Source organism: Trichoplusia ni, chromosome 7 (assembly GCF_003590095.1).
Source record: "Trichoplusia ni isolate ovarian cell line Hi5 chromosome 7, tn1, whole genome shotgun sequence".
Taxonomy (NCBI): domain Eukaryota; kingdom Metazoa; phylum Arthropoda; class Insecta; order Lepidoptera; family Noctuidae; genus Trichoplusia; species Trichoplusia ni.
In genome coordinates this window covers 9,813,620-9,836,198 of record NC_039484.1, presented here as the reverse complement: position 1 = coordinate 9,836,198, position 22,579 = coordinate 9,813,620, and the positions used below count along the sequence as shown (strand labels likewise).

The following is a 22,579-nucleotide window of genomic DNA, read 5'->3' as shown; positions in this document are numbered from 1 at the left end:
TAAATGACTGTTATTTCGTTATAAAATATTAATGTTGATTTATCTAATTATTAATTAAATTAATTAAATGTACTTTATTATATTAAGATGTAAATTATTGAATAGTCACTAAATTGACTCGCCAGAGATTATACAGTAAATGGTGGCGCGAAAATGAATTTAAAAAAGAAAAGGTCGGGTGGAAAAAGGCGGGCAATTGTTTTGGTGACTACTTGACGTAGTAGTGGTGGAAGGAGAACTGAGTAAGAGTTTTGCTGAATTATTGTATTTCAAGTCAAAGAAATAAAAAAGACTAAACCAAGCTGTGCAGTTTTATTAAAAGTATAATAATAGTAAGGATAAGGATAATGACATAACCTATAAAACTTCTGAGCTTAATAAATCATAAATCAGGCCTTCAAAAATGCAAAACATTGCAAAATGTTTTTTTCTATGAATCAGCAATACATGCTCTTTAAACGAGATATATTTCATTTAGGGAAGCTTATTTTAGTTTCTAACTAAAATGACGTATGGAAAGCTGATAATAGCTCTTTATTGAGTTGTAAACACGACGCTTGATCAAGGTAACTTTTTTCATTGACAGGTAAAAAGTTATAGACGTCAATGGTTGACAAATGACAAATGAAATAATTAAACAAAGATATGGCTGTATGGGCTTAGATCCCTTTGCCTTTCCCATGAGGGAAAATTAAAAAAAAAAGTGACAAATGACAGCTATCACGAGTGAGCTCAAACAAATCTGAAATCATTAATTAAATATTACGTGCTTCTGTCAGATTAACGTGTCGTGTGATAAAAATATTTTTATTTACACGGCTTTTCTTTTAACTATTTACTTCGTTGCCCTTTCAAAAGCTTGAAACCAAAAGAAATATGAACCACGAAAAACTATTTGTTGTGACTTTGGGGTTATGATACAATTGTATGCTATTTTTTTGAAACAAAAGCAGTTATGTGTTGTTAAGCATATAATTGGTTCAAGAAGATTAAAAAAGTGTGCGTTTAAATGGTGATGGCTACTGGGAGCGTCTGTCAACCATATGGCCGCGCAGCCAGCGACCTGTCTAGGGAGGTACGAACTGTTCGCCCTATAATGTTTGCTATAAACGATACTTTACTCTTAGTACCCTTTAAAGCCGTACATTTTCTTTTTTTTTCTTTATTAAAATATTTGAAGGTATATTATTTTGCAATATCCTTGAGGCCTTGAATACCTTTATAAGGTAAAAAATAATAATTGAAAAACTTTTGGTTAGTTTGTTATCTCAAATCAATTCGTTGTTCCTTACCAGTTACTCTACATAATATTGTATTTGATTTAACTTATATGTATGTTTACCTACAAAGTCGATGAGTTGAATCTAAACTTTTATTTTCTGTGACTATGTCTCTGTTGTTCTGAAGGTTTTTTGTAAATACTACAAGGTTTTAGACTTTCAAACAAATAGCCACTGTATATTTGTGAATACTATAATTTTCACTTATTGATGTAAGTAGGACGATGAATGGTAATCTAGCACAGCTTTAGTAATTAATTGCTTGATTTTCCTTGAGAACTAATAAAAATATTATTCCATATGAACATACTTTCGCATAACTCAAAAAGTTCTTCTCGCATCAATCATCCTTTCCGAAGCTGTTAGAATAGTACCAATGAGGAATCCTCTGTTCCAATGTCATCAAAGAAGATAGTTTACAAGTGTCAGCCATTAACAATGACATATTGGGCTTATTTAGATTGTCAGTTAGTTATTAAGAAGGAAACATTTTTTGAGTGTGAATATAATTATACTGATCTACCTACCAAAATAGTATGCAAAGACTACAGCATTTTCAGAATTGAGTAAAAATAAAATTGTATTATTCAACACAGTTCCATTTGAGGTAAACCTGAATCTGATGAGTCCTTCTGATTCAGATAGGTCATGAAAAGTTAAGTGTTAAATCATTTCATCAACAATATTAGGTAAAAAATGCACATCACATCATAATTTTCATACAATTTCCTTTTGGTTTAAACTGGTTATCATAACGTTATGTACTTTAAAAGCATTTTAATATGTTAAGCATTTCTTAGTTTTGTGTGTCAAAAATTGCTATAAAAACAACTTTGGTGAATTTCGTCGCTAAACTTACAAACAGGGAGTATGTGTGTAGGTTTGATATTTATTGCAATCTTATATCAACTTATTATTTTATAAATAAAACTATGTATGTCAGTCCTAGGGCTGTAGAACATCAGTGCAGTATTTTCGGTGTGAAAGCTTAACAGTGATACAGATCTTTTTGTATCCATAAAAAAAAACTAATATATAAAATTCCCGTGACACAATGCTAGTTACCGTACTTCTCCGAAATGGCTTAACCAATTTTTACCAAATTTTATATGCATATTCAGTGGGTCTGAGAATTGGCTAACATCTATTTTTAATTCCCCTAAGCGATAAGGGTTGCTCACACTCAAATATTTTTTTATTTTTTAGACGAAATTTTTTGTTTTTATTTTTTTTTGTAATGTGGCATTAAAAAATACGTACAACTAGAAATAATTTATTAGGCAAAACAACGTTTACTGGGTCAGCTAGTATAATATCTTAGTACCCGCGGAGAGGGTGGGAGAAAACTTGAATAAAAATTAAAATGTGTTGCAAAAGAAGTGTATAAGAATCCTCGCTAACATCGACGGATGAGCTGCAGCCTGCAAGCCACGTTTCATTGAATTGGGCATACTTACATTACCATCTGTGTGCAATTGTACACCTCTGAAAGTTTTGTCAAGAAACATTCATCTATTTATAAAGATAAACCATTACTCAAAACCTCGTAACTTAAGAAATCAAAATTCGCTCACACTACCGACATCAATGTTAACTATATAAATTTATTTAATGTGTAATGTGTATAAAAAAACCGTTTAATATACAATAAATACTTCAACAACTAAAAGGAATCTCCAGCTTAAACATATTCAAAAATAAATTTACAAAGATTTGGTCAAAAAATTCTATTACAGCTTTAAAGAGTCTTTCGAGGACAGAACTAAACTATAAAGCAGTGTCATATGTAGTATAAAAATAATTAGAGTAACTGCTATCAGTATGATAAAATAATTATAAAGTTATAAGTAATTTTCATAATTTATCTCTTGTTTTATATATTACTAGCAAACTCGGCCAACTCCGCTTCGCCACCAGATGGATATCCCGCTTTTCTGTTGAACTTTTTCCTGAATTTTCTTTGCTATAAACCTCACGAATGCAAAACCGTAGAAATCGGTTCGTGCGTTCTGGAGTTATAGCGTCAGGAAGGAAAACCCGACTTATTTTTATACTAGCTGTTGCCCGCGATTTCGTCCGCGTGGTTAGAAGATATAAGTTATAATTTATACCTGCCTTCTATCTATCTTGTAGGATTCAGTCAGCGTTTGCAATGTAAGCGCAAAAAATGTGTTTCTTTACGACCTCACATTAGAAACCTCAAAAATTGTAGCCTATGTGTTATTCTGATGTATAAGCTATATTGTGGTAAAGTTTCATTCAAATCCATTCAGTAGTTTTTACGTGAAAGAGTAACAAACATCCATACATCCATACTTACAAACTTTCGCCTTTATAAATATAGTAGTAGGATAGTAGATGTATGTGTATAAATCAAAAGTTTAATAAAATAGTGTTTAGTAAGTAATTCTATACTATGTAACAGAATATAATGTATGTACTTTTACCTTTTATAAAATCTGTATCTACTCATGATTGCAATAAATATTTGAAGTCCACATATTTAGTGGATTGGCAATGCTTGCCTGGGTTTTGAAAATTCAGCTTTCTAGTTTCAGCCACAATGAAATTTTAGGGCATCGAAAATGGGCCGAAACTTCAAGTTATGAGGGAAGGATGCTACGATAGCCCCTCAAGCGCCACCCTCCCCACGCCCTTGTATCCCTTAAATTTAGATACGGTACAACGTATCTTGTTTTAGTAATTCGCGCTACTCGTCATCTATGTATGAACTTTTATAATTAACAGAATTTTAGGAACAACGCGTACTCGATTATACAAGCATAGATATGGAATCGTCTAGATCAGACGTTGCTTTGCTCATCCTTATTTAATGTTTGCATTAGTTAGGAGTTGAGAAGATTATCATTTGAATAATAGATGGCTCGGGGTGCACAGGCAGGCGAGGCGGGTGAGGCGAGCGACGCGAACGAGGCGGGCGGCGAGGCGGACGCGGCCGCGCTGCACGATCGCCTAGTGGCCTACGTGCACGCCCTCGCCGGCGGACAAGTGAGGACGAACCAATTATATTCTAATCTTGTAATCTTGAAGTATTAAGATAACGAAAATGAGCAAACGAGTGTCCCGAGCGATCAGCATCTGCTGACGTGCAGTCTCCTGTACGCAGGAGCCGCGCTCCGGCGTGTGGGTGGAGCACTCGTATGCGCGCGCGCGCGGCGCCGGCAGCGCGCAGGCGGCCGCGCACGTGCGCGTGCTGCTGGCGCCGCGCGCGCCCCCCACTCCCGACCTGCTGGACGTGGAGCGCGTGTCGCCGCCGCCGCCCTCCCCGCCCGCGCCCCCCGCGCGCCCCGACTCCGACGCGGACGAGCCCGACGAGCTAGACGCCGACGACTGGGAGGCGCGCGTGCTGACGCTGGCGCCCAGCGCCGCGCACGCGCGTCTCGCCGACCACGCGCTCGACGCCCTGCGCCGCATGCGGCTGGCGCGCCTCGCCGCCACCGACGCCTTCGCGCGGCACGAGGCGGCGCGGGCGGCGGCGCGGCGCCTGCGCCTGGCGCTGGCCCCCGCCTGCGCGCAGCCCGCGCGGCCTGCCGCCTGGCTGCACGGCGCGCTGCTGGCGCACATGCCGCGCTGGGCGCGCCGCCTGTACGACGCGCTCACGCGGGAGCTGCGGCGCTCGGCTCCCCGCCTGGCCGCGCGGCTGCTGGGGGCGCGCGCGGGCGCGAGGCGTGCAGCCGCGCCCGGGGAGGGGCGGGCACTGCGGGGCGTGGCGGGCCCGCTGCTGGTGTGGGTGGGCGGCGGGCGCTGGGCGCGGCGGCTGGGCGCGCTGGTGCGCACGCGCGTGCTGCCGGCGGAGGCGGCGGCGCCGGCCGCGCCCGAGCCCTGGTGCGCGGCGGTGGTGGCCAGCGTGCGCGCCGCTCTCGCTGATGTATTGGCGGAAGCAGGGTAAGCTGTGCTTAGCCATGTCGCGATTATAACATGTTAATGTAAATAACAGCTATGGCAAGTTAATTGAAAACTGAGTCAGTCAATACTATGGGTTCATCTTGACCGAAGTTCAGAGGCGAAGAACAAAATCCGAAACAAAAGATGAACCTTCTCCTATTTGAAGACGGTTGAAAAATAGTAAAGATTCTGTTTCCGAGTGATGACGCTATGACGCTATGTTGTGTACGCTATGGTACAGGGACCGCGGCGTGATCCTGGGCGGGATCGGAGCCGGCGCCGCTCTGGCCGCCGCGCTGGCGAACACGCCTCGCGTGCGCGCCTTGCTGCTGCTGGCGCCGCCGCTGCTCACGCTGGCGGGCGAGCGCGACACGCCCGACGACCCGCTGGCCGAGGTGCGTGCTGCCGTGCTGTCCCGTTGCCGCGAGGCGCCCCGCTAGCGCAGTCACTACAGCCGCGTGCGTTGCAGATCCGGCTGCCGATGCTGGTGGTGGCGGGCACGGGCGCGGCGCAGTGCTGGCGCGGCGCGGCGCGCGAGCTGACGCGCGGCGAGGCGGGCGCGCGCCGCCTGCTGGAGCTGCGCGGCGCCGACGACGCGCTGCGCCTGCCCGCCGCGCTGCGCCGCCGCCTGCCGCAGCACGCCATCGACGCCGCCGTCGCGGTACGTTGTGGTAGCCGCGACCGACCTTTACGACCTCGCTTACGAATGTCTGATTGATTCCTACCCTATATGCAGGACGAGTGCGCGCGCTGGATGATTGAAATAGCAGAGAACTCGAACGGCGAGGCCCCGCCGCGAGAGCGCGTCCGGCGGCGCGGCGCCTCGCCGGCGATCGGCGGGGGACGACGCGCTGCGCTCGAGCTGGAGCGCTCGTATGCCGGCACCGACGGCGACGAGGACGAGTACGCTCACTTGCCGAGCGCCACCTGTAGTAGAGCGACAGAAGCGGAGGCGGAGCTGGTCGCCGAGTTCTCGGGGCGCCGGGGGGGAGGCGTCCCCTCGGAGACGAGCGTGGCGCTGGGCGCGGGGCGCGTGGTGTCGCGCGGGCCGGGCGGCACGCCGCTGGCGCTGCTGCCGCCGCGCCGGGAGCAGGGCCCCGCGCTCGCACCCGCCGACATCATGCGCCTGCCCGTGGTGTTCGCGGACGACGCCGCCGGGGTCACGGTCACGGCTGGCCGGCGCGCGCGCTACACGCGGGTCATCGTCGCGTCCCGGGGGCGCGGCGGGGGCGCAGGCGCGGCTGGCGGCGGGGGCGCAGGCGGGGGCGGGGGCGGCAGTGGGAGCGCGGGGGCGCGGCCCGTGCTTCTTCGTCGAGGTGTGCGTCTGCTGCGCCGCGTACCTCGCCTCGATCAGCCACATTAATCGCGAATAAACTCTTTTACGATTGTCAGTTTCAAGACTTTTGTTATCTTACTTGATAAAATAAATGGTGTTAATACTGAATTTGACTAAAAGTTATTAAATAAAAACTTATGTATATTTGTACAGTAATAAAATAACTATGTTCTGAATAACTAGCCGTGTGTTATGCTACCTCCTTACCGTAGGCACGCACGCCTATAACAAACCTCAGTACAGTGGCGTAGCGGGGATCCTGCCGTTTTGTCGAAAAGATTTTGCAAACAAATATTAGCAACCTTTTTATAAACCAATGTAATGTTTGGAATAATTTTAGTACCAACATTTTCATTTGGTCAAATGTTTACTTGGCAGATTATTATCAAGGATAATGTTATTAAGGCGTTTGGTCTTTAATCAAATGATTTATTACAGCAAACAAAATTAAGACACCAAACGTTTAGTCAAATGATTTGTTATGACAAAAAAAAAAGGCAAAAATAAGTTTTTTTTGGGAATAGTATAATTAAAAATGCTGTCATTTGCGTATTTCTTTGTAAGCTTATGGTTATTAGACATTTGGTCATTTATGGAACTACTTATAGTAGGTTATTCATTAAAAAAAATGGTTAGGTTTGGTTAGAACTGTGTTACTGTGGCCAGAAACGACTAGACTATATGGAAAAGAGAGATTATTTTTAGGAGGCTATCGAGAGAAATATCTATTTAATAACATTATTATTAGATAACTGTTTAGAATTTGTCCCAAATGGAAAAAAGCACCCTTGCAATAAAACATCTTCAAAGTTAGATTATTTAATTTTACGTAAAATATGTTATTCCAACTGAAATACCTATTTGATTAGATCAAAAATAGTGAAAGTACTAGTTGGTGAATAAGTTATTTTTCAAATGTTCACTTGCCAAACGTAAGTTTTTGTAAGAATTATTTGTAAAGTGATTTTTTGGCAAATGAAATTATGCGAAAATTTGTTTGGGAAGTGATAATGTTGCAATTGCTTTTCGGTAAAACAAGGGAGGCCCGGCGTAGCGTGCTGCGTGGGTCACCGTCGCCCGGGGCGAAGTCACAATTTGCCGCCCTTTTGACGTCATAGAAATAATAGCAATTTTTTAAAAAAAAAATTTTAAGATTTTTTTAACGCCAAAAAACTAAATTCTGTTTTTCAATAATAAAAAAACGAAAATATTTTTCAGCTTAGCTGATTTTTTCTGTATATTTTGGGTTTTACTTATCTATAACTAGCTGTTGCCCGCGACTTCGTCTGCGTGGTTAGAAGATATAAGTTATGACTTTTTCTTCGCTCCTATTGGTCGCAGCGTGATGATATATAGCCTAAAACCTCTCTCGATGAATGGTCTATTCAACACAAAAATATTTTTTCAATTTGAACCAGTAGTTCCTGAGATTAGCGCGTTCAAACAAACAAACAAACTCTTCAGCTTTATATATTAGTATAAGTATATTAGTATATAGATGCCAACGATATCTTCGCTACGTTTCATCGATTTTTAATTTCTCGCGCGGAGATTTTAATATTACGATAACTCATTACCTATTCACTTTTTTGGTGTAGTGTAAAAGGCAATTTTGTTCTATATTACATGTATAATATATCTAACTTATTATATATTATTGTTAAAAATAGGTTCGTAAATAACCCATAATTTTACTGTATTAAGAAAACACATAAAAATGGTTATTGTGGGTTATCCTTGGAAGATAGACATATACCACCGCGGACTTTTTTGTAGATTTATTAAAGAGGTACAAACCCGCCATACATAGTTTTGTTGTAACTCAAAAGGTTTTGGCAGCGTTCTCGAGGAAAGCTCTCGAATGGCTTAATTTTTTCCGACATGTTTAACTAATATCGTTGTAATATTGTCAGTTTACACAAAACCTAAACTTATTATACACTAAAACCTTCCTCGAAAATTGCTCTATCTATTGTTGAAAACCGCATCAAAATCCGTTGCGTAGTTTTAAAGATTTAAGCGTTCATAGGGACATACAACATGACACATGACAGAAAAAGCGACTTTGTTTTATACTATGTAGTGATAATAATATCTTATACTAGGTAATCAAAATGGCTATTTTTTTCGGAGTATTTTCCAAAAAAATTAATTTGGACTATTGGCTTTTAAAATCGACAAGAAACCCACTATTTATTTCAAACCGACTGCGACTGTAATAGGTCGAGCGTGAAGACGACACACTAGCCTCGAGGGCCTCGGATCGGGCAAACCGCCGCCGCTCCGCGCACTACCACCGCTACATGTGTATGCAACAACTGTATCAGGGACATTGACAATTCTTTGAAAAATTAATCCTTTGATTGTCACGAAAACAAAACTCAATTTTGCCTCCCTCTTCATAGTGGCGCCCGACTCCTGAGGCGCCTCAGTGCATCGGAAGTAGTCTTCTGCGCTGCAACCGTTTCCTAGACGTTTCACAACTTTTTCTTTGTTAATAACGTTTCGCCTTTAAGGTCGATTTATATTTACAGACATTGAGTGTGAACGACACGTGCCGTGGCAGAAAAATGATATTCTTCCATATTAACGTATTTATATCTATCGTAACACGGCCGTACAGACTCTTACAGACACGTGTCGTGTCCGGCCAGTATTCTCGGAAAGAATATTTTGTCTGCGCGGTTCATGTCTGTACGTGTCTGTGGCTCCTTGCCGGGCAGTGTGAATAGAGTATCGGAACTGTTTTACAATGGATAACGAAAAGCTTATAGAATTTGTACGAGATTACAAATATCTTATGATTTAAGTGACAATCAGAAAAAGGATCAATCGTGGAACGAAATAGGAATAAAACTTAATAGTTATGAAGAATATTATAATTTGAACATTTTCAATAACATGCTTTTTACAAGCTTTTTATTAGCTTCACCTGTATGTTTGTTTGTAACCGACTTCTTTGGGCGCGATTTTGACCCACTTTAAACGGCCAGATTTCATTCAAACTTTGTAGATTTATTGAGGACCGATGACAATACACTAATTTGATAAAATTATTCCATTTTTTAATTTGCAAAATATGATTTTTGTTAATTTATATAAAAAAAAATCGATCGTAAAGCACTCTCTGATGCTTCGCATCATGAGTCCTGCAATAGTTTAAAATAAAAAAAAAACAAGCTATTATAAATAATCCAAACTAAAAAGTAGAAAATAAATAATAGTTTAAAAAAAACTAAAAACACGCTTTTTATAGAAAACCGAACTAAAAAATAGAAAATAAATTTAAATTAAGAAAATAATGTTAAAACTTTCAATGAATATATATTAATAATAGTGTGTATAAAAAAAGTGTGGGGTGCTTTTAAGATATTATCGAAATGATAATCACTCTACTCATATCTGTCAATAAAATATCTATAACCATTGACACCATGCACCCACGCTTTTTTTTAAATAAAATATATTTTTTTTATTCACACTATTACTAATTTATATTCATTGAAATTTTTAACACCATTTTCTTAATTTAAATTTATTTTCTATTTTTTAGTTTGGTTTTCTATAAAAAGCGTTTTTTTAGTTTTTTTTTATTCTTGTAAAGCTATGTAGTAACTGCCAGTGAGAGCGGACGCCGATGACGGTGTCTGTCGGTATCCGGGGTGTCTCTCACGGCACGTTTCTATACGTTACATATAAATAAATGGTATCTGTCGGTGTCTGTCACGGCACGTGTCTGCCACACTCAATGTCTGTAGATATAAATCGACCTTTAGTCAGCCAATAATCGAACGCTCGAGGGTAGACGGCACGTAATTTGGAAGATGTAACCAAAGCTATCAAGCAAGGCGTTACGATAGACGGCAGCAGTTCCATAGGTTTTATTAAAATATAATTGAAAACAAACTTTTTGCAATGTACAAAGACAGCACTAAACCTTATCAGAATTTTGTGTATAGCGGCAATGCGGCAAAAATAAACCGACCGGATTAGATATCATCATGTAAATATCAAATATGCCTGTTTTATATGTATGCTCTTCCTTAATTATTGTTGGTTATATCGCGTTTCCAGAGAACTCTTCAAAAGTCCGGGATCAAAACTACCCTGTATTCTTTCTCAAGGCCAACTCTATCTCTGTACCAAATTTCATTAAAATCGGTTCAGTGGTTTAGACGTGAAAGCGTAATAGACACACACAGACAGACGGACAGAGTTACTTTTGCATTTATAATATTAAAGTAAGGATCATATTGCATGGTCATTATTACATTGCTACATGATGGTTGGGTAATTTGATACTAATGTTTTACTTACATTTTTATTTGACTTTTAAAGATGATTAGAAACTTTAAGAGAAGATGTTAATTATACGTAGGCAGTAATGAGTCTGATTGCTTAAACTGTGGTATATTTTATGTTGTATAATAAGTCATTTCTATAAAACAAAGATTAGAAGTGAAAGTTTTGCTTTAAATTTATTAAAATCCAGAACGAGCTTACAAAAAGTGGATTGTGATTAATCCATTTCATATATTAAAATTGTATACGAGCGACCACATTCCTAAGTGAGTGGATTGTACTAAAGCCATGTAAATTTCATTTAGGACGTTGTTTTCGTATTTTGTAAATTTCCTTATCCTAAAGGCAATCTGTCAACTCGTGGGTAGGTACCATGGTAGTCCGCGATCCAATATAACTCCTAGGTATTTAAAAGAAGACACTATATTCGTTATAATTTTTGTTTCTAAATGGATGCCTAGTTCAGTAGTAAATCACAAAATTTGAATGCGCTAAGGTATATTTTAGGCATCGGCTGGCAGTGTGAGGCAGGGACAAGCGACGTGGGTCACGTGGCCCTGTGCCGACCACTACTCCTCCGGAATCGGTGACACCGATTAGCCTCAGAGTACAATGAGCACATCGCGTCAAAGCCTCGAAGGGTCGGTGGTGGACAAGCGCGGTGGCGAGCAGCTGGCGGCGCAGGCGCGAGGCCGTGCGGCGAGCGGGGCGCCAGCCGCGCCGGACGGCAGCAGTGAGCCGCTTGGCGCCGCCGCCGCCGCACCCGAGCGCTCGACTCGCACTGCTCGGCTCTGCCGCTACACCGAGACACGCAAGTCTCGGAGAGAAAACAACACAACCCCTCACCATTCAATTTTAAAATTTGTCATTTAATCAAGTTTGAAATTAATGCTCCACAAAAAGCCAGTTTTGATCCCTGTCGGGCTTTCGGGATGCTTCGAAAGAGTTAGGTAGCGCCGGTCGCGCCGAGCTGTCTGCCGAGCACACGTCCACTCCGGACGTGGCGTGCGCTTCGCCGCCGAAGGCAAAGAGGTGTTCGACGCAGAAGTGCGAGCTAGTGTGCGGTGTAGAGTGCCGGCGTTAGTATTATTGAGCGATGCAAGCAGCGGAGCTGAGGGTCGCGCGCGCGGCAGCTCCCTCCTAAGTGGATTAGCGCTCCGCAGGTCGCGTCGGCCCTGGTCGTGCCCGCTCGTGCCGCCTCCGCGGCCCAGCTGTGCTGCAGCCCTGAGCCGCTGCTGGCGATTCAGTCGCACACGTAAACACTATTATCGATCTCCCCGCAATCGACGTCGTTGTGTACGTACGATGTTGTTTGTTGCTCCTTTTCATGTAATCCTATGTACCACTGCACCTGTTCTCCGAAACTACCTCAAGTGCCATTTCAAGTACCACCGTATACCAGACAATAGCTATGGTTATATTATTATAGTCCTAAAGCCCAATTCAAACGGTCATGATAAATAATTAATTACATAATTCATGTGACTGCACAAGGAGGACTGCGCAACCGAAGGAGTTCCTTATACTCATAAAAATCTTTGTTCTCCGATACTGTACAATATAAACATAATTAAGCGAATTACGATTAAGAATCAAATCGTTAGTATTATTAAATTAAATATGTATCCAACTGATAAACAAAGGTCTTTTGCTAGCGGCAGGCCGTAGACCGTAATAAACTATTATCTAGTTGGAAACACAGACTACATTACACCTATAGTATAAATAAATGCTTCTCTTCATGTAGGGTTTGATAGAACCTAAGTCCTAGGCTTATTCGTTCGGTAAGTAGATATAAAGCTAAGTAATGCAATTAGGATTTGCGGGCGTCTACATTAATATAGCGTCAAATCTTGCACTGTTAACTTACGCTTAATTAGGTTTTCCGGCGGGTGTCACGTGTCGTGTGTGAGGTCAGTGTCAAGGAAAGATGGGCCTGCGATCTGATCTACTCATGTAGATCATGGGCGGCTTGACATTTAGTCGCGGCTATAGTGGGTCAGAAATGTAGGACAGCTATGACGGGTGTCGTATAGTATTATGAAGGAAGAAGCAGCTGGGGAGGAGCGTTGCGTCCGCGGTCCTGAGTTCATGCATGATTGAGGGAGCGCAGAGCCGCGGCGCGCTGCCTCGCTTGGGGAGCACAACGAGCCGACCCCGTCACCCGACACCGCCGCGCCGCGTGCCAGCCCTACTTAACACTTAATCCAGGCGCACCTATATGTATTACGTACAAATCCTCAATCGTTTATTTATGTCGTTAATACTGATACTTTTTTATTATTTTTTTATCCGATTCTTCAGAAAATCGTAGACTAATAATAATTACTAGCGGCTGTTAGTTAAGCATATACCCATATTATTATGTGTTTATGAGGATAACGAGCTGCTGGCTTTGCCAATGGTCGAGCACCTCGATTGTATCGCGAGCTATTTCGTTACTTTGATGAGGTACTTGAAGTACCTCATCAACGGGCTCCAAGTTCCAAAGATTCAACCCCACATAGCTCAAACAAGTAACCACCAAGTAGTCCCTATGAGATTCTCAGCACCCTCATCATATTTATTAACATATAGACTCATCTTCCCAGGGAATAAAGCAATATGGTAAAATCTTGCAATCGTCGCATGTCAGGCCATTTTAGGATCTAACACAGCATCTGATGTGGTACATCGGTACAGTGAAAAGAGTTCGAGGACAACTCGTTGCAGATGCACCTACACGACCCTTATTTAAGTAAATGCACACACACAGCAGTACACACATCCAGCGTAACATGAACATTGGTGACAGCCGCGGCAGGTGGCTGGCGGCATGTGAGGCGGCGACGCGGGCTGCGCGGGCGGCGCGGGCGGCGCGAGCGGCGCGGGCATGCCGGGCGGCCGCCGGGGGCTCGTGGCCCCGCAGAACACCTTCCTCGAGAACATTATCCGGCGCTCGTCCTCGCAGCGTGAGTGCCGCTCCCTCACCCTCACCCCTCACTCCTCACACACACAGACAGTAACGCCTCACTTCTCTGCAGCAGACAGCAGCTTCCTGCTGGCAAATGCGCAGATCGTGGACTACCCCATCGTGTACTGCAACGAGACCTTCTGCAAAATGAGCGGTTATAACCGGGCCGAGGTCATGCAGAAGTCATGCAGGTAATGCTAAGTAACATGTATTTACATACCACTAACTTGCGATTAATTAAAATGTGAGTTTGCTTGATAGTCATCGCAACTGACACTCGGTAGTAATCCAAACAATAAAATCTAAACGCTTTGCAATCCGCTGCTAAGTACATAATAATTTCGGTTGGAGTTAGTGCACGGCCTCGCTGTGTACTTCTAGTTGCGTGTGCCTAAAATTGTGAGTGTGCAGGTGCACGTGGATGTACGGCGAGCTGACGGAGAAGGACGCAGTGGAGCGAGTCGACCGGTCGCTCGACCACCACCTCGCCGACCAGTTCGAGATCCTGCTCTACAAGAAGAATCGTACTTATGAAACTCCTTTATCGTTTTATACGCAAACTAAAACTTTATATCGCCACAGTTCACACTATTGTGTGGAGATACAGACATCCTGGATTTAAAAGCGGTCGATTTTTTTAAAGCGGATAACACTGCGTGGCCCTGCTAATTGCATTTAATTCATACAAGTTCATTACCAAATACAATATGTAACCCGTTCGCTACGTTGAGTCTACGAAAAATGCGCAGGTTACGAGGCTACGATTTATATGTAGCACATAGATACTTCGTCACATAATCGTAGAGTGAATTAGGGCACTACGCTATCTTAGTCGATCCTACTACACTACACTTTAGTAGTTGTTAATAACGGTAACTAACGTTTGAATTAAAAAAATCCTATGATCAAATTGTTTGTATAAGCTGTTTAAGGGATAAGTGATGGTTTATGACTGTCGAGGTGTCCGGCAGGCACGCCGCTGTGGCTGCTGGTGCACGTGGCGCCGATCCGCAACGAGCGCGAGCTGGTGGTGCTGTTCCTGCTCACGTTCCGCGACATCACAGCTCTCAAGCAGCCGATCGACGCCGACGACCCCAAGGGAGGCCAGTATGATTGTTCTCTCTAGCAGCTGACACACCTTTATCTGAAAGCTATGATCTAATTGTGACCCTTGTTTTAATTGGCTTGCATGAACCTTAGACGCCAGTATCAGATGCATCAAAATGATGATATATATTTTTGAAAAAAAAAAAAAGCGACAGCGTGCTATGTTGTGGAGTTTGTTGCGCCGTTTCTCCTTCACTGCTAGAGCACTTAGGAAGCGGTGAAGGGTGGGCGATACGGGGAGCTGTCTGTGTATCTTTGACATTCAATAATTGCTACTTTGTAGCCTATGTTGAATAAATGGATTTTGATTTTGATTTTCTCCAGTTTTAGCAAAACTCATCTTATTATCCTATCTTATCTATAAATTGAAGTCAGGTTGGGAACTTTGATGTCAAATGACTAATTTATGTAGCAACGCAGATGAAATGGATGTAAGTTAGGACTAGCAGATAATAGTATGACTTGGTGTGTGTTGTGGCTGCAGGGCTGTCGAAGTTCGCGAAGCTGGCGCGCTCGGTGACGCGCTCGCGCTCGGTGCTGGTGTCGGCGCTGCCGGCGCTGAAGGAGCCGCAGCGTGCGAGCCACCTGGCGCATGTCAGTACCAACGCACACCATGTAAACACGCACTCTCTTACACTACGCTAGCGACTACTACGCGCGCGGATCACACACTATACCTATTACATCACGTAGGTACAATCACGGACTCTTGGTTTGCCGCGCTCGAACTATGCATTATAGTGAGTGATCAGTGTCAACAAGATGATAGCCCACGCTCACCTGCAGTTAGCCCGGTGCTTACCAGCCGAGCGAACTCTCAGATATGCCCTCCAAATAAAGCGAAAAGAATACACTTTATTTTCTTAATTGCCTTGTATCACCCGGGAAATCTAACTTTCCTTTGCGTGTGCTATCAAGCTCGATTCAAATTCTGGAGGGGAATAATAGCACGCTTTATTGATTCACACGAGCACTGTATGGCATTGTTGGCACTGTTTGGTCGGGGAGAGCGTAAGTGGTGGCAGTAAGCGGTGTGGGTGTTCCAGGTGATGTCTTTGTCGGGCGACGTGCTGCCGCAGTACCGGCAGGAGGCGCCCAAGACGCCGCCGCACATCCTGCTGCACTACTGCGCCTTCAAGGCCATCTGGGATTGGATCATCCTCTGTCTTACGTTTTACACCGCCATCATGGTTCCCTACAACGTGGCCTTCAAGAACAAGACCAGCGAGGACGTGTCGTTGCTGGTCATTGACTCCATCGTGGACGTCGTGTTCTTCATCGACATCGTGCTCAACTTTCACACCACATTCGTGGGCCCCGGCGGTGAGGTGGTCAGCGACCCCAAGGTCATTCGCAAGAACTACTTCAAGTCCTGGTTTCTCATCGATCTACTGTCCTGTTTGCCATACGACGTGTTCAACGCGTTCGACCACGACGAGGACGTGAGTACAGTGCACTTCCAGGCCTCACCCAGCTCCCCAGTAGTAAGAGAGTGTGTCTGTGCGCAGGGCATCGGCAGCCTGTTCAGCGCGCTGAAGGTGGTGCGGCTGCTGAGGCTAGGCCGCGTGGTACGCAAGCTGGACCGGTACCTGGAGTACGGCGCTGCCATGCTCATCCTGCTGCTGTGCTTCTACATGCTAGTCGCGCACTGGCTGGCCTGCGTGTGGTACAGCATCGGCCGGTCCGACGCCGACTCGGGTCTGCAGTACTCCTGGCTGTGGAAGCTGGCCAATGTGACGCAGAGCCCGTATTCGTACGTGTGGTCTAACGAGTCGGACGGGCCCGAACTCGTGAACGGGCCGTCGCGCAAGACCATGTACGTGACCGCGCTGTACTTCACCATGACCTGCATGACCTCCGTGGGCTTCGGCAACGTCGCCGCCGAGACCGATAACGAGAAGATCTTCACCATCTGCATGATGATCGTGGCAGGTGCCGGAATTCTTCTGTTATTAGCCGGAGCACGGCACGAGGGGCGCGACCCCCGCGCAGTCAGCTGCGGCGCGGGCCGCGCCCCCCGCCCCCCTACCCGCCCTCACCCCACTACTACCTGTACCACGAGCTCACGTTTGACTGACATGACGTAATGTACTTTCAACCGCACGTGTACCTATATTGCTTTTTTCACAATTTCTAAGTCACTAACCTTGGGGCGTGCGGTGGACAGTACTGGCGCACATTCGCTAAGTTTCCGATCATTGTGACCGCTCAAATCAGTTCAGATGCCAGCTCACCTACTCTCTCCAAGCTACCCGACCTAGCCCCTCTACCCTTCCCCCTCTCCCCGCTCCTCGCCTCCCCGTGCAGGCCCACGAAGCGTCGCGGCGCGTCACGTGTGTGGTCACGAGAGTCGTGTGTGTGCTCTTCACGGGTGTTCACTTTGGTCCTGTAGTCAATAGCCTCACCGACACAACCATCTCTTAATGACTTGTAATTATGAACCACAACATCTAAAATGAGACAAAACGGAAGAAACAAAAACTTACAAAACAGTAACTAGTTCCCCCACAGGAAGTGTTTCGGTAACGCGAGGGTCTAATAATGTTACTTGTTGTTAAAAAATGTAGGTAGACCTACATAGACAGGGAATAAAACTAATCATGTTTTTTGGAAATGCATTTAAAGAACTAATAACTTTTATTGTAAAATAACAATTGATTGATGAAACAAAAGGAATCGTATCGTATAGCACTTTAACTGGGTAGATAGACTTCGGAGGAGTTCGGTGGGAAAGTCGCTATGTTTAAATTCAAATTTAGTTTACGATACCAACGTGGTCGGTGGTGGTTTGGCTTTTGTAGTTCAAGGTTCAAAATCCAGGCACTTGCTTTTATAGTTTGGCAAGTGCCATGATTACCGAATATCTAAGTAAGCGTGTAAAGATAGAGACAATGATCTGACGCCATGCGTGGTTGCTTCCACACTGTTCGGCAGTCAGCAGCGCGCGGCTTTCCTGTCTATCCGCGGCTCTCGCCGACACTATAATGCTATTTTTTTTATTATTCTTCTTATTTTACTGGGTATTTATAGGGTTTCGTACGTGTGAATACAAAAACGGAACCCTTATAGGATCACTCGTGTGTCTGTCCGTCCGTCGCTTACAGTCAATTATCTCCGAATCTATTAGACCGATTAAGTTGAAATTTGGTACACATATCAATTCCTGCAACCCAAACACAGAGGTGTGACGTGAGCAGATGTAATCTGTATATGGGGGGTCACTTTTGGGGGGGAAGGGGAAAATTAAAAAAAAAATCTGAAAACTGCATCGTGTGGCATATCAAATGAAAGGTCTTGTTGAGAAGATCTTAAATGTATTTTTTTGTAATTTTAAAATAAATATTTTCCAAGTTATTCAAGAAAATAGACGAAAATTGACCATTCCCCGCCCCCCTTATCTCCGAAATTATTGAACCTAAAATTTTGAAAAAAGTACAGTAATTAGTTTTCTCCTTATAGATTATAGGAAAACCTATAAGAAGTCCATGATATTAAAATAACATGGTAAATCACTCAATATTGTGCGAACCAACTTACATTTGCAGGTGGAATGTGTGGGAGAACATATTTTTTAACTCCAAAAACATGATAGGTAACATCGTACGGAACCCTCTTCACGCGAGTTCAACTCGCACTTGTCCCCTTTTTTTTGTAAACATTAAAATAATCTGATTTATTTAACATTGGGCTCATTCACAGACTGGTACCCATATTATTTATTGCGTATGATAATGAAGTAATGAGTTTCGCTTGGGATTGAGTTAACGAGAAGATCCATAATGCTACGCTATTAGGTAATGAATGCAAAATTATAATGTATTATTAATGAATCGTTTACTAAAAAGTAACTTAGGATCAGGGCTAAATGTTTCAAGTAATAAACATCCTTGAGCTAGCTCGTTTAATTTTATATACATAACTTATGATCTTACTCCCTATTTATACGTAATACACATGTTGGATAATAAAGTCACGTACATAGTGTATACGTGAGCGGCGAGCGCTCCGACGCTCACCGCGAAGCGTTCCGATGTTGCCAGCTCTGCTGTACGCCACCATATTCGGCCACGTGACCACCATCATTCAGCAAATGACATCAGCGACGGCCAAGTACCACGACATGCTGAACAACGTGCGCGAGTTCATGAAGCTGCACGAGGTGCCCAAGGCGCTGAGCGAGCGCGTCATGGACTACGTGGTATCTACCTGGGCCATGACCAAAGGCCTGGACACCGACAAGGTACTGGCAGGCACCTATAGCTCCCCTAGGCTGGCCTCCGAGCGCGGCACGCTCATGTCGCCCCATCTCATCCAGGTGCTGAACTACTGCCCCAAAGACATGAAGGCAGACATCTGCGTGCACCTCAACCGTAAGGTGTTTAACGAGCACCCCGCCTTCCGCCTGGCCTCGGACGGCTGTCTGCGCGCGTTGGCCATGCACTTCCAGATGTCGCACTCCGCGCCCGGCGACCTGCTGTACCACACGGGCGAGTCCATCGACTCGCTCTGTTTCATCGTCACGGGCAGCCTCGAGGTTATACAAGACGATGAGGTCGTCGCCATTCTAGGTGAGTCCCCCCACCGCCACCGCGCGGCCCCGCGTACCTGTTCGTAACGAGGGTGGCCTCTCTAACGAACGACTTGTTACGTTGCAGGCAAAGGCGATGTTTTCGGAGATTCCTTCTGGAAAGACAGCGCCGTCGGCCAATCAGCAGCAAACGTGAGAGCTCTCACATATTGTGACTTACATACGATCAAGCGCGACCGCCTGCTTGAGGTACTGGACTTTTACCAGGCGTTCGCAAACAGTTTTGCGCGTAACTTGACACTCACGTATAACCTGCGCCACCGACTCATCTTTCGAAAAGTAGCCGACGTACGACGCGAACGTGAACTAATGGAACGACGTAAACGAGAGCCGCAACTAGAACAGGCACAAGATCATCTCGTGAGGAAGATATTTTCGCGCTTCCGAAGGGAGCGCAGCGTAGCCGCGGCTCCCGGGCCAGCGCCAGCGCGCCCCTCGCCCGCGCCCGCCGCCGGCACGGCCGCGGCCCCCGCCGACCCCGAGCGCGGGGCCACGCCGCCGACTGCGGCCCCGGCCCCGGCGCCCGCCGCGCGAGGCAAGTGGGGCCGCTTGCTGGCCACGGCCTCGCTGGACGCGGGTGCGGCCGAGCCGGCACGCGGAGCCTTTACACGCAGCCTGAGCGCTCGTGACAGGCCCGTGGCGGCTCCCGCCGAGCCCGCGCCAGCTCCGGCCCCCAACCCTGCTCCGCTGCCTACTCCTGCTGCTCCGGCAACGCTCTCTTTAAAGGTGAGTGGCATTCATTTATTTATTTATAGTACTGTGGAAGACTTACAGTTTAAAAGATGAAACTTACCTAATAAATAAACAACCATACTTGACAAAAAGCCAATTACAAGGCTTCACGTGTAGAATTATTCTAAATTTTGAGATGAGAGCACAAAAACAGTTACATAAAAACTATTTGACTTGATAAAAGGGCAGTATTAGAATAGAAAACGATGGACGTGTGGCTCAAGCGCAACAATGATTTCGCAGGCCACGTTTGCGAAGGCGAGGTCTGCGAGCGCGCTGAGCGTAACCGGCGCGAGCGCTCGGCAGGACACCATCGAAGAGGAGCTGGACGAGCGGCGGCCGAGCGTGTCCGCGCTCGCCACGCACGCCGCGCTCCCCTCGCACGCCTCGCACGCCGCGCACGCCGCGCACGCCTCGCACGACGCGGCGCTTGCCGAGCTGCGCCGCGACGTCCGCAATGAAGTCCAGAGGTTACAGCAAAAGGTGCGAATTGCTTCTTAGAGAGTTTTAGCTTTCCGCGACTATGTATTTGCAAATTATTAATATAACAACTTTGTTTCGTCATCAAAAAAGACTTCATTTGTTCTGTTCTTTGTTCTTGATTTGCCTTCATTGATAACAGATTTAGGTACTTCAGTAATAAGTACGAGCAAGATCGTTATCTATCCTACCAACACTTTATCTTGTTCGTATTCAATAATGTGAACGCGTATAACTTATCATGGGTGCAGTTGGGGCGCGTTGAGGAGTTGTTGACGATGCTGGCAACGCGGCTGGGCGCGGAGCCGGGAGACAGCGGCGCGGCGCCGGACGCGGACCCAGCGCGGCCGTCGGACGCCGCGCGGCCGCCGGACGCCTGCGCTGCTAGCGCGGCCAGGAAGCGACGTTCAAAGGCGGGATAGTAACGAGCCCGGCTGTACTCGATAGCTATAGACAACAGCTTGTCCAAACTAATCGAGCACAGCCTGCCTATCCAGTCGACTTTGGAAATTCTAATTTTGCGTTTGCGATGATGCTCATATGAGTACCATGGCCTTATATAATAGTTGTACTTGTTCGTCGCAGGCGCGGAGCAAGGGCGCAGCTCCCACGCCGCCGACGCCGCCGGGCGAGGCGCCCACGCCAGGCAGTCCGGGCGCGGCGCCGGCGGGGGGCGCGGGGGGCGCGGCCGGGGGCGCGGGGGGCGCGGCGCAGCGCCGCCGGGACTTCGTGTAGCGCGCGGCGGCGCCCGGCGCGGCCGAGTAGCGCCGCCGCCGCGCGCCGCCTGTACATACGACGTAGACACGTAGCATCGCACCACACGAGTACACTCGCCGCGCTACGCTTCGCCCTGAGCCCGCGGCACGGCTCGCACCCGCCTCTTACATTCACGAGGCTCACTTGTTTCACACTCTTTATTGCTATTTTCAAAAAGGATGGACATAAAGGAGGTTTTTCACGTTTTCCAAACCTAGAAACATATAGTAGGTAAATCTTTAGCATTTGATACCCAGGTTCAGCACACTGACCGCAATCACATAGCAAAATTTTACTTTCGAGACTTTTTCTTTCTTATTCCTTCTCGATCTTGGCTGATCTCTGGTGGACGCGGTCTAGCGCTACGAATGCATATAACGCCTACGGCCGGGTGCGAGTCTGGCGAGAGGCGGATCTCAGTGGCCCCGTGGGCTAAACTAACGAATTTGTTAAGAATTGCGTATATAGGTATAAGTGATAACTATGTCTAAAAAATTCGCATTTAATAAGCAATATTTTCCACTTTGATTTCATAAACAGATAATAGAACTTGAACGACCAACTACCTATTTTTATATGATTGCTATACCTTCTCTACACGAGCAAAATAGCACTACTGCAATAATGCTACTTTCGGTTTAATTAATACGTAGTAGATATAAATATAATCGTTTGTCATTGTACAGTTGTACACTCACATTATTTGATACGTAATATTATTCGGATAGTAAGAGAACTGAGTTGGGCGACAAGTGTAACGCACTCAACACGACGTGAGGTTGTTGCATAACAGAGTTCCTCTTCATGATTTGTATTGCAACAAGCTACTGGTACTTTTGTAAGCTCCAAGTTGTGATGTATTTAGCTGTAAGTCGGGGTGACGAGAGCGGCGCGCCACACACCGTAGTCTCAGCTGTCGGGCTAGTTATAGTGGGGAGAGTCGGTAGTCGGTGTACTAACGCAAAAATGTCTAATACCGAGTTATGGATAACACCGATTAAAATACCGAATTTATGGATAGTCAACAGCACGCGACAGTCCATCCATATTTTAGCGAACTGACTAAGAATGTAGTGGTTTTTATTTGCTCGTAAGTTCATAATATTGTTATAATTTGGCAATTGGATAGAAAATATGGC

General features: G+C 45.5%; 2 protein-coding genes across 4 annotated transcripts; both read left to right on the top strand.

Annotated features, from left to right (window-relative positions):
• The first annotated feature begins 598 nt into the window (after positions 1-598).
• Positions 599-6,630, top strand: LOC113495910. The gene is made up of 7 exons (XM_026874911.1): positions 599-1,075; positions 4,161-4,289; positions 4,408-4,444; positions 4,505-5,186; positions 5,428-5,581; positions 5,656-5,847; positions 5,923-6,630. The coding sequence occupies exons 1-7, from the start codon at positions 1,010-1,012 to the stop codon at positions 6,547-6,549; spliced, it is 1,887 nt and encodes a 628-aa protein (XP_026730712.1). The 5' UTR covers positions 599-1,009; the 3' UTR covers positions 6,550-6,630.
• Positions 6,631-10,720: 4,090 nt separating this feature from the next.
• LOC113495658 (potassium voltage-gated channel protein eag) lies at positions 10,721-21,296 on the top strand. Of its 3 annotated transcripts, XM_026874505.1 has the most exons (11): positions 10,721-13,775; positions 13,851-13,968; positions 14,189-14,301; positions 14,749-14,880; positions 15,369-15,499; positions 15,931-16,326; positions 16,393-16,816; positions 18,925-19,124; positions 19,200-19,452; positions 19,540-20,198; positions 20,448-21,296. In XM_026874505.1, exons 1-11 carry the CDS (start codon positions 13,697-13,699, stop codon positions 20,703-20,705), a joined length of 2,763 nt encoding a protein of 920 aa, XP_026730306.1. In that variant the 5' UTR covers positions 10,721-13,696; the 3' UTR covers positions 20,706-21,296. The 3 variants fall into 3 exon arrangements, with proteins under 3 accessions (XP_026730306.1, XP_026730305.1, XP_026730304.1); XM_026874504.1 differs by having other exon boundaries at positions 10,721-13,968; positions 15,369-15,478; XM_026874503.1 differs by having other exon boundaries at positions 10,721-13,968.
• The last annotated feature ends 1,283 nt before the right edge of the window (positions 21,297-22,579 follow it).

Coding starts and splice junctions, on each gene's coding strand:
- LOC113495910 (XM_026874911.1), top strand. CDS start 1,010: ATGGTGATGGCTACTGGGAGCGTCTGTCAACCATATGGCCGCGCAGCC. Junction 4,445..4,504: donor GTGGGTGGAGCACTCGTATG/CGCGCGCGCGCG, acceptor TGCTGCTGGCGC/CGCGCGCGCCCCCCACTCCC. Junction 5,582..5,655: donor CCGACGACCCGCTGGCCGAG/GTGCGTGCTGCC, acceptor CGTGCGTTGCAG/ATCCGGCTGCCGATGCTGGT.
- LOC113495658 (XM_026874503.1), top strand. CDS start 13,697: ATGCCGGGCGGCCGCCGGGGGCTCGTGGCCCCGCAGAACACCTTCCTC. Junction 14,302..14,748: donor CCTGCTCTACAAGAAGAATC/GTACTTATGAAA, acceptor GGTGTCCGGCAG/GCACGCCGCTGTGGCTGCTG. Junction 14,881..15,368: donor CGCCGACGACCCCAAGGGAG/GCCAGTATGATT, acceptor TTGTGGCTGCAG/GGCTGTCGAAGTTCGCGAAG.